This window comes from Zonotrichia albicollis, chromosome 1, assembly GCF_047830755.1.
Source record: "Zonotrichia albicollis isolate bZonAlb1 chromosome 1, bZonAlb1.hap1, whole genome shotgun sequence".
Taxonomy (NCBI): domain Eukaryota; kingdom Metazoa; phylum Chordata; class Aves; order Passeriformes; family Passerellidae; genus Zonotrichia; species Zonotrichia albicollis.
Window position 1 is genome coordinate 133,690,427 of NC_133819.1, and position 14,074 is coordinate 133,704,500.

General features: G+C 41.7%; 1 protein-coding gene across 1 annotated transcript in view; it reads right to left on the bottom strand.

Moving 5' to 3' along the window:
- ESRP1 (epithelial splicing regulatory protein 1) overlaps nt 1-13,859 on the bottom strand; it is a 30,222-nt gene extending 16,363 nt beyond the window's left edge. The window contains exons 1-9 of the mRNA XM_005479504.3: nt 13,657-13,859; nt 13,322-13,450; nt 12,368-12,481; nt 9,800-9,914; nt 2,537-2,635; nt 2,380-2,434; nt 432-542; nt 213-345; nt 84-126 (exon numbers count right to left, since the gene is read on the bottom strand). Coding sequence (XP_005479561.3) covers nt 84-126; nt 213-345; nt 432-542; nt 2,380-2,434; nt 2,537-2,635; nt 9,800-9,914; nt 12,368-12,481; nt 13,322-13,450; nt 13,657-13,788 — 931 coding nt within the window. The 5' untranslated portion in view covers nt 13,789-13,859. The remainder of the gene's footprint in view (nt 1-83; nt 127-212; nt 346-431; nt 543-2,379; nt 2,435-2,536; nt 2,636-9,799; nt 9,915-12,367; nt 12,482-13,321; nt 13,451-13,656) is intronic.
- Nucleotides 13,860-14,074: the final 215 nt, after the last annotated feature.

Below are 14,074 nucleotides of genomic sequence, written 5' to 3' on the forward strand. Positions count from 1 at the left end.
CCACATTCAACAGGAGCATTTTGCAGCCAAAAGTTAGAGATGCTGATGGAACAAAGCATCCCTTTTCATCCCCTAAAAATTACCTCCTGCAATTTTAAGGAAGTCTTCACCTGTTGCCTTGTATACCTAAAGGAAAAAAAAGGAACATGTGATTGGCATGTAATTTGCATTCATTTCAAGAAGAGGATGTCAAAGCCCACCATGTCACCCACCTCTATGTATCGGTTCCCCATGTGATGCTTGTGCCTTTGTAGTGCTAGATCTCTGTGCTCTTCGCTCACGAACCTCACAAGAGCCTCCCCATTCCTCCTACCTTGGGCATTGAGACAGAGTGCAGCACCTCCTCTGCAAGATTTAAATCAAGAGATGAAACTCCATGACCTAAGCAGCTGAAGAGCCACAAAGGTACAAGTAAATTCTTCACTACTAACTTGGCAATATTTAGACCTTTGAAGAACCTCGCTATGTCCTGGTCAGATGACTGCCATGGCAATCCTCTTGCTCGGATAACAGCATTGTCATCCACAAGTTCCATCTTGCTGCTGCAGGCACAGAAAGAAGTGGTAATGCAGAGACATCTGTCATACACCAACCTGTCTGCTTGTCATTTACACTCCAGGAACAGGCTTCTGTCCCTGCTCCATGTCTGCTGGATAGCAATGCCAAGGCAGTGAGGCCCAAGTCCCACCAACAATTGAAAGCCGTTGTACAAGTCTCTCCAAGGGACAGTTTGCTTTGTTAAGTTGCCCTTTCCAAATTCCCCTTTCATGCTTTACCACATTTACTCTTTGAGCTGTCATCTCTTCAATCATATTCCCAGTTAATTTCCCTTTCTTGACATCATTTGTCCTTCTGAAGAGGGTTACTGGTATAAAAATCAAGTACCTGCAGTTCCAGTCTAGCTAGGAAGATACTGAAGCAGAACAATTAGATATAACAGACATTAGTGCTTATTATTTCTACTGTGACAGTGACTAAGAACCAGTCACAAGCCAAGACCAAATCAGTTCAGGGTGTACCCAGCACACAGAGGACTCTGGCCTGAAGAGTCAAGCCTTACCATTGCTGGCTGGGGCCATCACTGTGCTATAGAGACTAACATAGCTAAAGGCTACATTGGCTGCTTAGCATGGGAATAGCTTAGCCACAGAAAGCCAGGTTTAATTGGTCATTACTACAGTCCCTTTTGTTCCCTTATTTCTTGAAAGTGTCAAGTTCAACAAAACCTCACAGCTACCCAAGCCTGCCTTTCTGGTCATCACAGGAACAGCTTTTTTGCACAAAAGAGCTTAAGTGATTGATTAAGTAGATAAAGTGTTGTTCAGTAGTAGAGGACTCTCACATACAAAAGGGCTGTGGTATGCCTGGTGGGTCATGTTTCTCACTCACATTTTAATTTCTCAGGTGGTCTTTCTGTAGATGTCTGTCTCAAACTGTTCCCCCTTACCTCCTAGTTCTGTACTGCTCATTATCTCAAATAAAATGTGAACCTTCCACTTCATCCCAGAATTCCATTAGTGAAAAGGAAAAAGGTTAGAACAAGGCTGAACATAGCCTCTGAGCTAATCTCTCTGAATACTGTCTACCAATGTTGCATTTTTTCTTACTTTTTTTGACTCAAAAGTATAAGCATCATCTACCGTTATGACAGATCCTTAATCTGAAAGAGGGAAGTGCTTGTGTTAGATGGGAATATAAATAAGGTCAGTTTAACACTAGTATCTTGTGATATTGCAGAGAAATCATTGAGAAAACCACTGAGAAAAATCTGTATTTACACATAGAAAAAAGGCAGTTATACTAAAAAAAAAGCCCATAATCAACTACCCAAGCAACAAAGCAGGCAACAAAAGCAGATAAAGCTTTATGTTTAAAACACATTTGGGAATAAGAATCACCATAGATTAAACAACTGAGTGGTAGCACAGTATTCCTGGCGCGATATCTTTATAAAAGTGTTTTTTCCTTATTAAAAAAAAAATCTGTATATGCAGTATCTGTGCAGTAAATTGCAGGAAGAGTGCAGTAGTTAGTAACTAACAGGGTTGTTTCTGAAACACTGCTCATTCTTTGTTAATAGCACAACACATTTAGTACCCATTATAAGCACTGATTAGCAGAACACAGATCTTGGCAGCTAACAGGCAACACTGAAGCCTAACAAGAAAACAGGTTTGTATCTGATCATAGATTGCCTGTTCCCTTTCCCACTTGAAGGATCTAATCAATTCCCCTAGCAGTGGGAAGGCAAATAAATATAATGGTAAAAGCTATCAGCAAATTGCAAAGAGAGAAGTACAGCTGATCTAAACAGTAACCTTAAATAAAAAGTGGTGGGGGTTGAAACACGTGCAACAAGAAGAGGGGGGAAGTACTTACCAAGGTCCACTTTCAAATTTGTAGTTTACCCTTTCTGGATCTGAAAATCTGTGATCTATGAAATAGAGCACAAGTTATTTCCTATTTTGTCAATGTACAGGACAGGCAGCAAAACCAAAGAGGGAACAAAGAAAACTCATTCATCATCATCACTTACTGTATGGTTCAGATATTAATGTTAAAATAATATTCCCCATATCTTCAACTTGAGAGGCTCCATAGGGAAATGCTGGACTGCTCTTGTCAAGATTTAAATCTTTTTGCTGGAGTTAAGTCAATCATCACCAAACAGATTTCTAATTGGTTTCCTGCTAGAGCAACACACTTCCATGTTGTCCTTGTAAATTGCTTCTCAGAGGAAGATTTAATCCATCTTCCCGCTGGGATACATTAGCTGCTCTGCCTTGGCCTCGAGTTACTGCCACCTGTGGGAGTGCAAGGTCACTGGAGAAAGCATCTGGGGACAGGAGACCCCATAATAAGGACATGTATTTAAAATGTATGTTTGACAGATACACTGATGCATGTGGAAGAGACTGGAGCTGTGCTCTTTAATTAACATCCTCTTTAATCTTCAGGGGAAGATTTGGGGCAGGAGAAGAAGCAAACAATCAACTGAAAGATCCAGAAATGGAGGGATATACCACGTGCTTTTTGACCAGGAAAATCCCAAAGCAGAGCAAGTATCTCACCACTTCAACAAAATTCATAAGTGACACCTTGTCTAAACCTTGCCCACTCTTAGAAGTTATAACCCAAGTTTTGCGCTGTTGCACAGAAGCATTTTGAGAATCTGGTTAGAGTCACCAGTCATGTGTTTTGCCAAGAGGTAAAACAGAGCCCCACAACCCATAGCTTCAGTCCAAAGGATTTTGGAAATGACTGCAATAGAGAGCAGGAACCATCCTGTCCCAGGAAGGACTTAGAAAGACTACTTTTTTTCAGACAACTGTAAACAGTTTACTATGGTATCTCCTGTTTTCCATTATATTTGCCTCTCTCCAACACCAAGCTACAGGACTGCAAGATTATTTGTAGTTCTACTCCATTCTTCATTAAGCAAATTTTTAAAAAGGTCTTTTTCACTCTTTTTCTTTGAGGACTGAAGGGCAAAAAATGTAATCAAGAACAGAATAAAAACAAGGAAATCTGGGAATAAGTGTTGCACTTTTTACTCCCTTTATCAGTTTGCATCAAGACTTCAGAACAAAAATGAGAGTTTCTTAAACAAGACCCATCCTGACATGGAGGTACAATAATGCAACACATTGAAAACAGCCAAGGGCATCAATTATTTGCCCACATGCTCCCCAGACTACATTAAACACATTTCAAATGCTCCAGAGCCCTCATTATGATGTCCAAAGGTTGCTACATAGTCCAAGATAGCACTCCTATTTTAAGAGGAAACCTGCTTTCTCTACCTAGATCTGAGCAACATTTGAGTTGTCAGATGCCTACATGAAGTGCAGGGAACAGAATAGTTTCTGTTAGAAACAAATACCTCCTACCAGCTTTGTTGTATCATCTCATCAACAGGTGAGCCAGCACAAATTTCTTTGTGGGGTAAGGTCTTCCCTATTATTTGTAGGATGACAGCAAGACATCCTACAGAAACAGATTTTTAGAAAACTGTTTAACAGTTGTCTTGTTGCAAGTGAAAAATAACTTGAACTGAATTAATGCATTCCTCTAACACAGCAAGGAAAGGAAAGCTGCTGTGCCAACAAAATACACTTCAGGCTAATTTGATTTTGAAGCTTTGCTGGTTTTAAGTGTGCATTGGACTATGGAATGTGAGAGGATGATGCTTAGTCTTAGAAAAACATTTGAAGCTTAAGTGAATTATCTTAGTTTAAAAACCAGAATACGTAAACCAGTAATTCCTCCCCTCCAACTGCTGGACTATAAATAGTTTGCTAGTTATTGCCTTTACCCTCCCCCTCCTAGTGCTTTCTTTGAGGTAAAGTACTGAGAACATCATATAGTTTTCTTAAAAACCTAGCCAAAAAGCCTGAGCAACTCCAAAGCATGGTTTAAGAGATTATGACTATTTATGACAACAAAAAATTTCTTAATCACAGTCTCTCTTCCTAAGCTTTAAACAAGCTCAAGCTCACTACCTCCTCTGCCCCCAGAAAGGGGGGGGTTGGAAAAAAAAATAACCCACAAACAGACTCTGACAGAGAGGCTGCCTAAGCAGCACCACAGAGATGTTTCTGGGCACCTTGTATATCAGAGCAGAGGAGTGCTCCTCCTCCCTTTCCTGACACTGTTCCCCCTTAGCACCAAATAGCTCCACACTGGGCTTGTGCAGAGCCTCTGCTGTACACAGAGGGAACCAGAAGCTGCTGATGGTGCAGGTGTGGGAACCCCGGTCTTGCCTGACCAAGTTTTATGAAGGTTTTGGAAAAGTGTTTCCTCTGTCAAAAGTCGAGAGAAATGGGGCAGGAGTTTCAATAGTTATTCCAGCAGGGGACATGCATACACATGTGCTTGGCTGTTAGACTGTGCTGTCAGAACTGAAAAGGCAATTCAATATTTCCTTTGTGCTGAGCCAAAGATCCCTACAACTGATCAGCATTTAGAGAGGGGAATGAGCAATGTGAGAGGGGCAGGAATTTGAAGAGAAGCCATCACACAAGGAAAAAAACAAGGACCCCACCCCATAATATTCTTCAGTGAAACTATTTTCTGAAAACACTAGTCCACAGGAGAGGCAGTTCCTGAAAATGCTCTAGTGCCAACAGAAGCTGGTACCAGTTGTAAAACACAGGGAGTCAGTTGTGCCAAACTCTAGAGAAATATAAACACAGTGGAGAGGAGGAAGTAAGTCATCAACATTATTGCAGGCATAACCTCACAGCTTCACCTCTGATTAGTTAGAAGCACAGCTTTTCGGCAAGACTGCAGAAGAAAATTAATCATTTTCTGCATGTTTAAAGAACATGTTAAGTAAAAATCTGTATTCTAATGAACAAGATTGACTACACAGAGGTAGACATCTATGGACAGAGGCACTAGAAATTATCGTAGTTGGGAAAAAAGAGAAATGAAATAGTCTATAAAGCCTGTTCCTTGTTCTCTGAAGGGATAGGAGACCACATATATGTTTCTGTACATTCATATGTAAGGGACGCTTCTCCTGGGCAATTGGAGAAAATTACAGAGGATAATCCAAGTTCACATTTAAAGAAGTGTTAGAAACCAGACATGGCTATCCAGAGCTAATATATGCAGTAGCATCCACATGTATATTCTTAATAAAGCAACAAGCAAAAGACAGTCCCAAACAAGGCAGGATGGGAAACAAAGAACTACTTAATCCTAGTATGCAGCTGTGGTACCACCTCCTGCAACACTCAGCAAATAAAAGGGAGCAGGAAGGAAAGGTACATTAGGGTGACCTCTCTAACATGGAAGAAACTTCTAGATTATTTCCTCAGATGTAGCACCACAGCTTCATTCACTGCCAGTGTCCTCCAAGACTTATTCCTTTTCACTGTCTCTTAACTCCTTTCTCATTGAATAACTAACTTAACCTGAGATGACATGAAATAGCATTGCAATTGTGCTCTGCACTGATGCTTTGCCCTTTGTTCTGTATCTTATTTAAGTCCCTTTAGACAGAAGATTACATCTTTCTACATAATGCTTTGCATAAATGTAATGTAATATAATATTAGCCAGTTCCTGAGTACTCTTACAGGAAATACAAATAGCAATATCCAAGATTCTCACCTAATAACCAATTATGGCCATTTTATTGCCAGAGTTAAGCACTATTGGGTATAATTGTGCTCCATATTATTGTTTCCAAGACACCCAGGTAAAAACACAAAAACAAACCAAACAATAAAACCCCAACAAATCAAGTTTCAGTACTACAATATCCAGCATATTAAACAAGCTGTTCTGGAGTGCCCCTGAGTTTCTACTGACAACACTGGCAGATACTCCTAGTAAGAAGTTATCCTCACACATTCAGCTCAGAAGTGAATGGAGCAAACCAAGTACTGGAGGAAGCAAGAGCTATTTGCCATTTAATAGCTTCTGCACACCCAATCTCGAGGCAAAGGATGAGTCTTCTGCAAACCTAATAGGAATAGTCATGCAAGCTTTATTCACTCCACCCTGAAGGCACTCACAGGCTGAAAACTTGCTCAGCAAGCTTTGCAAATCAAGAAGTGTAGCAAGTATGGGAGGTACAGAGGGTGCAAGAACAACCCTCCTCCTTTGTATGCTTACACATAAAAAAAAATGTCGACAGACCCAAGTTCTTTTCTCTGCTGGAACATGATCACTTCCCTCAAGTTTTGTTACTCAAAATTTCTCATAATTGTCCTGCTGTCATTACACTTACACAATTCTGACAAAGTCTGCCAGAAAGCTGTCTAATACACAAAAACTGTTTTGACACTATGAGTTAGGCAGCAGTAGTACTCAGAGATAATTACAACTAGTCTCAGTTCTGCCTTGGTCCCTTGAATTTCATAGCATTTTAAACATTGCTTTACTTTTATATAAAAGAAATGTGTTGCTGTTTGTTGTGAAATGTATAACTTCTTGCAGGGATTGGGAGTAAAGATTTGTAAAGCTTTCACCTGAGTTCTTAAGTTTGGCATGGTTTCATTGCTGCACACAAGTTTCAAGTAGCCTCCTGAGAGAGTAAGTCCACAAAGTACTTTCTAAAGGAAAACCCAGCCAGTTATTCAGTCTATTATCTCTATGCTCTTTTACAAGATTGTGCTTGCCTTGTCTGCAAGAAATACATAGCCAAGCACCTACAATCCAGTGTACTGTACACTGAAATATTTATCTGGAATTGACTGTGCTGTAGGAAGTTATCTCCCCTGACAGCTGGGAACAGCTATGTACATTTCTCATTTGCCTGTAATGTGTTATTTGAGCAAAAGTGACCCATCAAAACAAAAGCTTTTGAAGAATTTAGTAACTTCAATGACTGTAGATTAATACCCAACTTTCTGCTAACTATTTCATATAGTAAAAGTTTCCTCTTACTGATCACCACCAGGCTATACACATATAAATGGAGATGTAAGCATATGAAGGGATGTGCCCAAAAATCCTTCTACTCATGCTTCTACCAGTCTGTAAATGCAGATCTCATATATCCAGTCAGCTCTGTACCAAAACCTCTATCCTCACCAAATGCTAATGTATCTATAGTTTCTGTGGCAGAAATCATGGAAGGGTCATACACCCTCTTTACCTGTGAGGCCAAGAAACTGCACTTTCTACCAGAATAAAAAGAGCTTGATCAGATTCTATGAGGTAATCTGCAGCTTCATTTCAACCTCCTGTACTTATTTGATTTGTTTTTGTGTCCACACTCCAGCATATCCATACATGAAGGAAGAAGAACTAAACAACTCTGCATACAATTTATGGAATTAGTCTTTAGACTCCACACCTGCCTAAACAATCTTTTTATCCTAAACATCACATACACGTCCCGGGTCTACAAGGCCAATTAACCTGTGCAGCTTCTGACACTGAGGAGATAAAGCTGATATATTTCAGCAAGATGAGGAGAAAGAAAATTATCATATTTGCCAATAAAAGAAGAACAAAAATTGTTTTACCCTTTTTGGTCTCTGCATCCTCTGCTACCACACTCATACAACTAATAGGGGAAAGACAATTGATTTTAGCCATGTTGCATAAACATAGCAAGTTTACAAATAAGAGCCTCAGCAGTCACAAAACAAGCCACAAAAATAAGTGCAAAACAAGAATGAAGTTAGGTTAATATACCTTAAGAAGCATATCTTATCCAGAACTGGGACTCAAGCTGAGTGTATTTGGATAGACTGACTAAGCTTCTGGGAACTTGGAGAAAATATTATTGGCAATTGCCAAAACTACTCTCAGGCAGCACTAACTAACTCCTGACAGTTACCTGGCTGGATGGTAACAGGTAACAGAGTGGTCTGCCCCCTCTCCCAGCAGGCAGGGAATACACAGTCCATCACCATGCCCAGCTGACCAGTGACACTCCAGGTAGCTACAGTCATACAACTCCTTCCACAGTGGAAAAGCATACCCCAGACATTCACATAAGGAGAAAACAAGGGCAACTCTCTGAAACAGCTAAAGTAGTTCATTATCTTTAATTTCTCCAGATTGTGTCAAAACATTCCCTAAACAATGTATTAGATTTTTGACCATAACTTTAAGAAGTCTCCATCATCCAGTTTCAATGCACCACAGCATTTATGTCACTTTTCTACATAAAGATTCAGATCCATTCACACTCTAAGTGTACTGCTTTCCTTCAGAATATGGGGAGAAATAATTTTTGCCCCTTCATTAGCCAAGATTAATTTGCAAACAACAAAGCAGAGCAGAATGGTTAAACACAAAAATCCTCCCCATATGTGTATTTTATGCCCCCAACAGGTACAAGGCCCAGGCAATACTAGTTCTGCAGTGAAAGCCAAACAATTTCTGAAGCCACAGACATCACCTCTTAATGGCAACCACTCCAGGGACACAATAAGCAAGTCAGAAGAAAAGTTATTAAAAACAATAGCAGCAGCACCAACCACCAATACCCAAGACAAACATCTCAAATTCCTTTATTCCTCCTTGATACTTGACTTTTGTGACCACTACTCCAATAGCTCAGTAGCTCTGTGTTGAGGAATATTTTTGCGATAAGGACTGAAGCTTGCAGCGAGAGGGGAGACAGCCAGGGAAGAAGGCACAGCCAAATCACAGCTTCAGCTCTCAAGTTCAGACTAGGGAAGAGACAGGATGGGGTCACAGACCCCTTCAGACTATTCAGAAAGTAGTTTTAGACATCCCTATCACTGAAAATGGAAACCTACTACTGACTGCATCTTGGTGCCAGCCAAGCCTCACCCTGTGAGGTGTAGCATGTGCACCTTCTCTGAGACTGAATACCACATGTTGCAACAGCATTCCTGTGTTAGAGATTCACTACTAGGTCACACCAAGAGTAACCATCTCCTCTCCTGAAAACTAAGGTGGTCTCCCAATATTTGCTCTGGTCTAAAGTAAAATAAAAATCTAACTGATGCTGTAAAGCTCAACCCCCAAACTTAATATTACAATTCACAACAGCAATCTGAAAAAAAAAAAAAAAAAAAGTGCTGCTGCACCATCACTGTGACATTTAAAGAGAGACAAATATCAAGATGATAAAGAAAACATACAGAAGTCAAGAAGAAATACAGGATTTTCTCCATGGAAGCATTCATCCTCATATGCTTTTATCTTTATCTTTGTGAGAAAACTAAGTACAGCTCCGAGTCACTCATTAAAGTTATACCACCCCTAAACATGTGTTGCAAGCATTACTCATACACCTCTGTCCTAAAATTCAGCCAAGACTGTAACAGCAGCAGAGACACCGTCACTGTTAAAAGGATACATTCTGTCATGGCTGCAACATCGAGTTTGCTAACTTCAGGTGAGCCAGGGCAACACTTCTTGAACTCTTTCCGCAAGTCAAAAAAGGAGTAGAAGCATTCAGGCAGTGAAATATTCTGTAAAAGGAATAAAGTAACCACTGTCAATTAGGGTGAGCTTAACCTACTTTGTGTATAGATACCAAACCTTCTAACAATAGCTTTAGAATACATAGGAAACACAAACAATCTCTTTGCTACAGATTGCTCTTCATAGCTCTTCTTAGCCAGGTAAGTATGTTCATAAACCTTTTTTTCTTAAACAGCTCTCTTTATATTGTTTAATAAGAGAAATGTGCTTTTGCACTGCCAGAAAAACATTTGCCATTATTACTAGAGCTTCAAATCCAACATATATGTAGCAGAGAAAATGCCTCCTATTGCAAGATTTATCATCAGTTCTTGATTACAATTTTAGCTATATGAAGCCAGAGGGTAGTCAGTTCAGTTTATAGAATTAAGCAAATTTCACAAGACTAGCAGATATTTTAGTTTATAGAAAAGGCTCTTTTCAGAGAATAGTCACACTTCAAATATTTATTTCCAGCAAATAAAAAATCTGGCTGTGCAGAAGAGGGTTTGACATGGTGCAGAGGTTGTCAGCCCATGCATGGTAACTGCTTTAACTGCAGCATAAAGGCCAGAAGCAAGTTAGGCAGCCCACTAGAAGTCAACGAAACCCTTCTTGCCCACCACTACATCTACCACGTGCTTCTAAGCTTTTTGGGAGTGGAAAGGAGAAGACATGGAGAAGTCTTGGGGGCAGCTGTTACAACCAATGCAAACCCTTATTCCTTCAGCTAGCTCTTCATCCCACACAGAATACCTATGTATTCCTTTGGGCTGTTTGTTGCCTGCAAGGCCTTTTTGGACTACAGATAAAGGCTTTCTGGGATTTAACAACTAGTTAGCATGTTGGCATTGTAACACATAGCAGCCTATGTGAAATCACATCTTGGGAGCCCAAAGAACACAGTTTAGGCTCTAAAACAAATTCTGCTTTGAGAACATTAGAGCTTATCTTAGCATATGGACCAGTGCATTAGGCAAACTATACTCTTTTAAGACTTATGAAAATGCAGATGGGCTTGCCAACATTTCCTGCTCTAGTTTTAGCACGATTTTCTTGCTTGATGTGAAATGAATTTCTGTACTTCATTTATGTTCTTTTGGAATGGCTGATGCCAATTAATTCTCTGAATACCAGGAGTTGCTAGATGGCTTCAGAATGGATATCTTAGAAATAAATATCTTCTCAAGAGCCTACAGATTTCTGCCTATCTGGATCTTAGTGAACCCACACTACAATCCCTGCATTAGGATATTCATCAAAAAACTATTACAAGTCTCATAAGCATCTGGTTTACTTAATCTACAGGCAGCACAAAGTAAACTACAAATGAACCATTCTCAACAAAAGAGCAACAGAAGAGTTCGATAAAGATGTGATGCCTGTCTGCGATCCCGTTATGATACAGAAAAAGGATCCCTGCCATCAAACCAACTAAAATAACTGTAGGATGTGTCCCTTCTTTTGCTCACATAATTTAAATGGATAACAAATTTTACTTTATTAGCCAAGAAGAAAGTCTCTTAACAACTTGTTTCCACATTTTCTCATGTTTTATGTCATAGAAGGCAAGTTACATATATAAGAACTGTCCCTTCACTGTGAATAATGCTCACTGTTCCTCTTCTAAGCCTTCAAAGTTATCAATACTTAAAGGACAAACAAGTTCTAAAACCAAGCTCATTCAGTATCACTTCTGTAACAGCACAGACCTGCAGCAGTGTCCCTTCAAAGATGGGACAGCAAATTGATGGGCACAGAAGTCAAGTACAATGAGAGGAGCAGAACAGCTCAGTTACAGAGCAATGCATGTTCATACCAAACCACAAAATGAGGTGTTATTAATATTGAGGCAGCTATTTCAGAACCAGAGAGACTCACATATTGCTGCAACCCTATCACTAAAAAAAATGCAGGCAGGACTCCATAACACTAACAGTGATTTGGCAACTCTGAAGTTTTGGAAAACTCCAGACTACAGGACAATCATCACTCACAGCCTGTCTCACTCTACTGTTCAGCTCCTTACAAATATGAACACTACCCTTGGAGTGTCAACTCAATACCCAAAGATTGAAAGTTGATATAACTAGGCACAACTGTAAAATTTCAAAAAACAGTTTATGTTTAAGATGGTTAATTATTTAGCAACAATCTCACATCCTACCTGTTAACCCTGTAGAAGCTACAAGTATATTGTATATATATATAGATACAATATGTTGCACCTTTCTCAAGAGCCTCTTCCTTCTGATTTAACTTAAAAAGGCATCTTAAGACCACATAAGGACAGGGCACTGTACATGCCTTCCACACAGACAGGCTCTTTAGCCTCTAAGCACATGACATATGAGCAACGTTTGTGCTGCAGTTGTGTGGAGGTACCCTCATACCAGAGAGAAGTTGATTTGTTTTGCAAGAAATCATAAAGCACATTAAGACTTAAGCTACAACTACATACCTTTTTGGAAGCTTCAGGGTGTAGAACCTGCCTAATGTGCAACTGTCCATCAGTACAGAAACAGAAAGAAGTACCCACACCAACGTTCAGTTCATTGCTCACGGACTGATTAAACTGTTGGCAGGAACAAGAAAAGACATACATGTTACAGAGATCAGAGTGGCACCACTAGGCAGCGTCATCAGTTAGTAACATGTTATTCCTGGGCAGCAGGAACACAGGGCTGGAATTCTTTTTCATATAAGCCTATTTCTCCACTTCTGTAGATTTGTTTCTTACTAGCTAAGCACATGCTAACTTCCATGATAAATCTCTTCACAGGGAAACCACCCTTTTCCCCCCTTCTAATGAGATATGGCTACACAGACAGCCCACACCACAGAATAAAATCCTTTCCAAGGTTTGCAAGAGCACTGCAATGAGACAAAGCTGATTGCAAAGACCTGAGGCAGTACTGGGGCAAAAGAGCTTTTTAGACAGGGCATTCAAACATGTCAGAAAGAAGACAGGCTTTCAGCCCTACCCTCAATGGGAATCACACACACTTCCTTGTTAATCTAGAGGCTTCAGCACCATCATCTTCCCAGGACTGACGAGCACAAGCCTTTACAGCGGACACCTAAAGCTGGCTTCTTCCAACACTGATTAGGGCTCACCCTCAGCTGAAACTCACTCAGGGTCCAGCATGGCAGGAGAGCAGGGCAGGGAAATAGCTAACCCTAACCTTCCTCTCTTGGGGCTCAGTTCTTCCCAAGGCAAATAAAGAGACGGCAAGGGAGAAATCCTGTAACTGTAGGGCTTTGTGGGCCTTTCTGGCCCACAAGTGTTTGTGCTGCTCCCGTACCAGGCTCCACTGCTCTGACGGTGGGGGTAAGCAGACGATGATACCACCTCCATCCCACGGGGGAGCTCCCCAAGAAGACCGGCACTCAGCGGCCAGGTATGGGGTGTCACCTGTCTCAGTGCCTGCTCCAGCGGTGGAGCCAGTGCCAGGCTCTCCACATCCACTTGGGTGATCTCCTGGCACTCAGCCGTCAGTTCTGTGTGGTCAGGCCGAACCAGCACGTCATGCAGGTGCCCCAGCTCCAGAGAAAGCAGAGGAGGGGGTGAGTCAGCGCTCCGGGCTGAAAGTCCCCACCTGCAGCACCAGCCCCGACCCTCCACCAGAGCTTGCTCCAGCCTAGGACACCCACTACCAGCCCAGCGCCGAGACCGCCCTGCCCGCACCCAGCATGGCAGGCGCCAAGGGGAGCAGCAGGTCGGGGTGCTCCCCCGTCGGGTGAAAATACCTCCTTACTCCTCAGGTCGACCACTTTCCACAGGAGCTGGAGCAGCTCTCGCTCGTCTGAGCCCAACCTTGCCCCGTTGGTGCCCGCCGTGGTCACGAAGAGAATCACCAGGTAGTCGGGGGACGCCGTCATCGTGCCACCGCACCGGGCCAGCGGAGAGGATAAAAAGAAGGAAAGGGAGAAGAGGGGAAAGAGAAGAAGCCGGAAACTTTCCTTGCCCCAGGCGCTTCCAAGCGAGACCCAAGCGGCAGAACCCCCAGCGGCAGCCGCACTCCCCAAGGACCTGACCCTGGCGCGGGGGAGGCGCACGGCTCCCCCTCTTTCCCACCCCTTTCCCCGAGGTGGGTGTAGCCGCTCCCGCACTAACTGCACTCCTGGGAAAGGCGCAATGGCTGCGAGCTTTTCTGCGCGGGGCCGC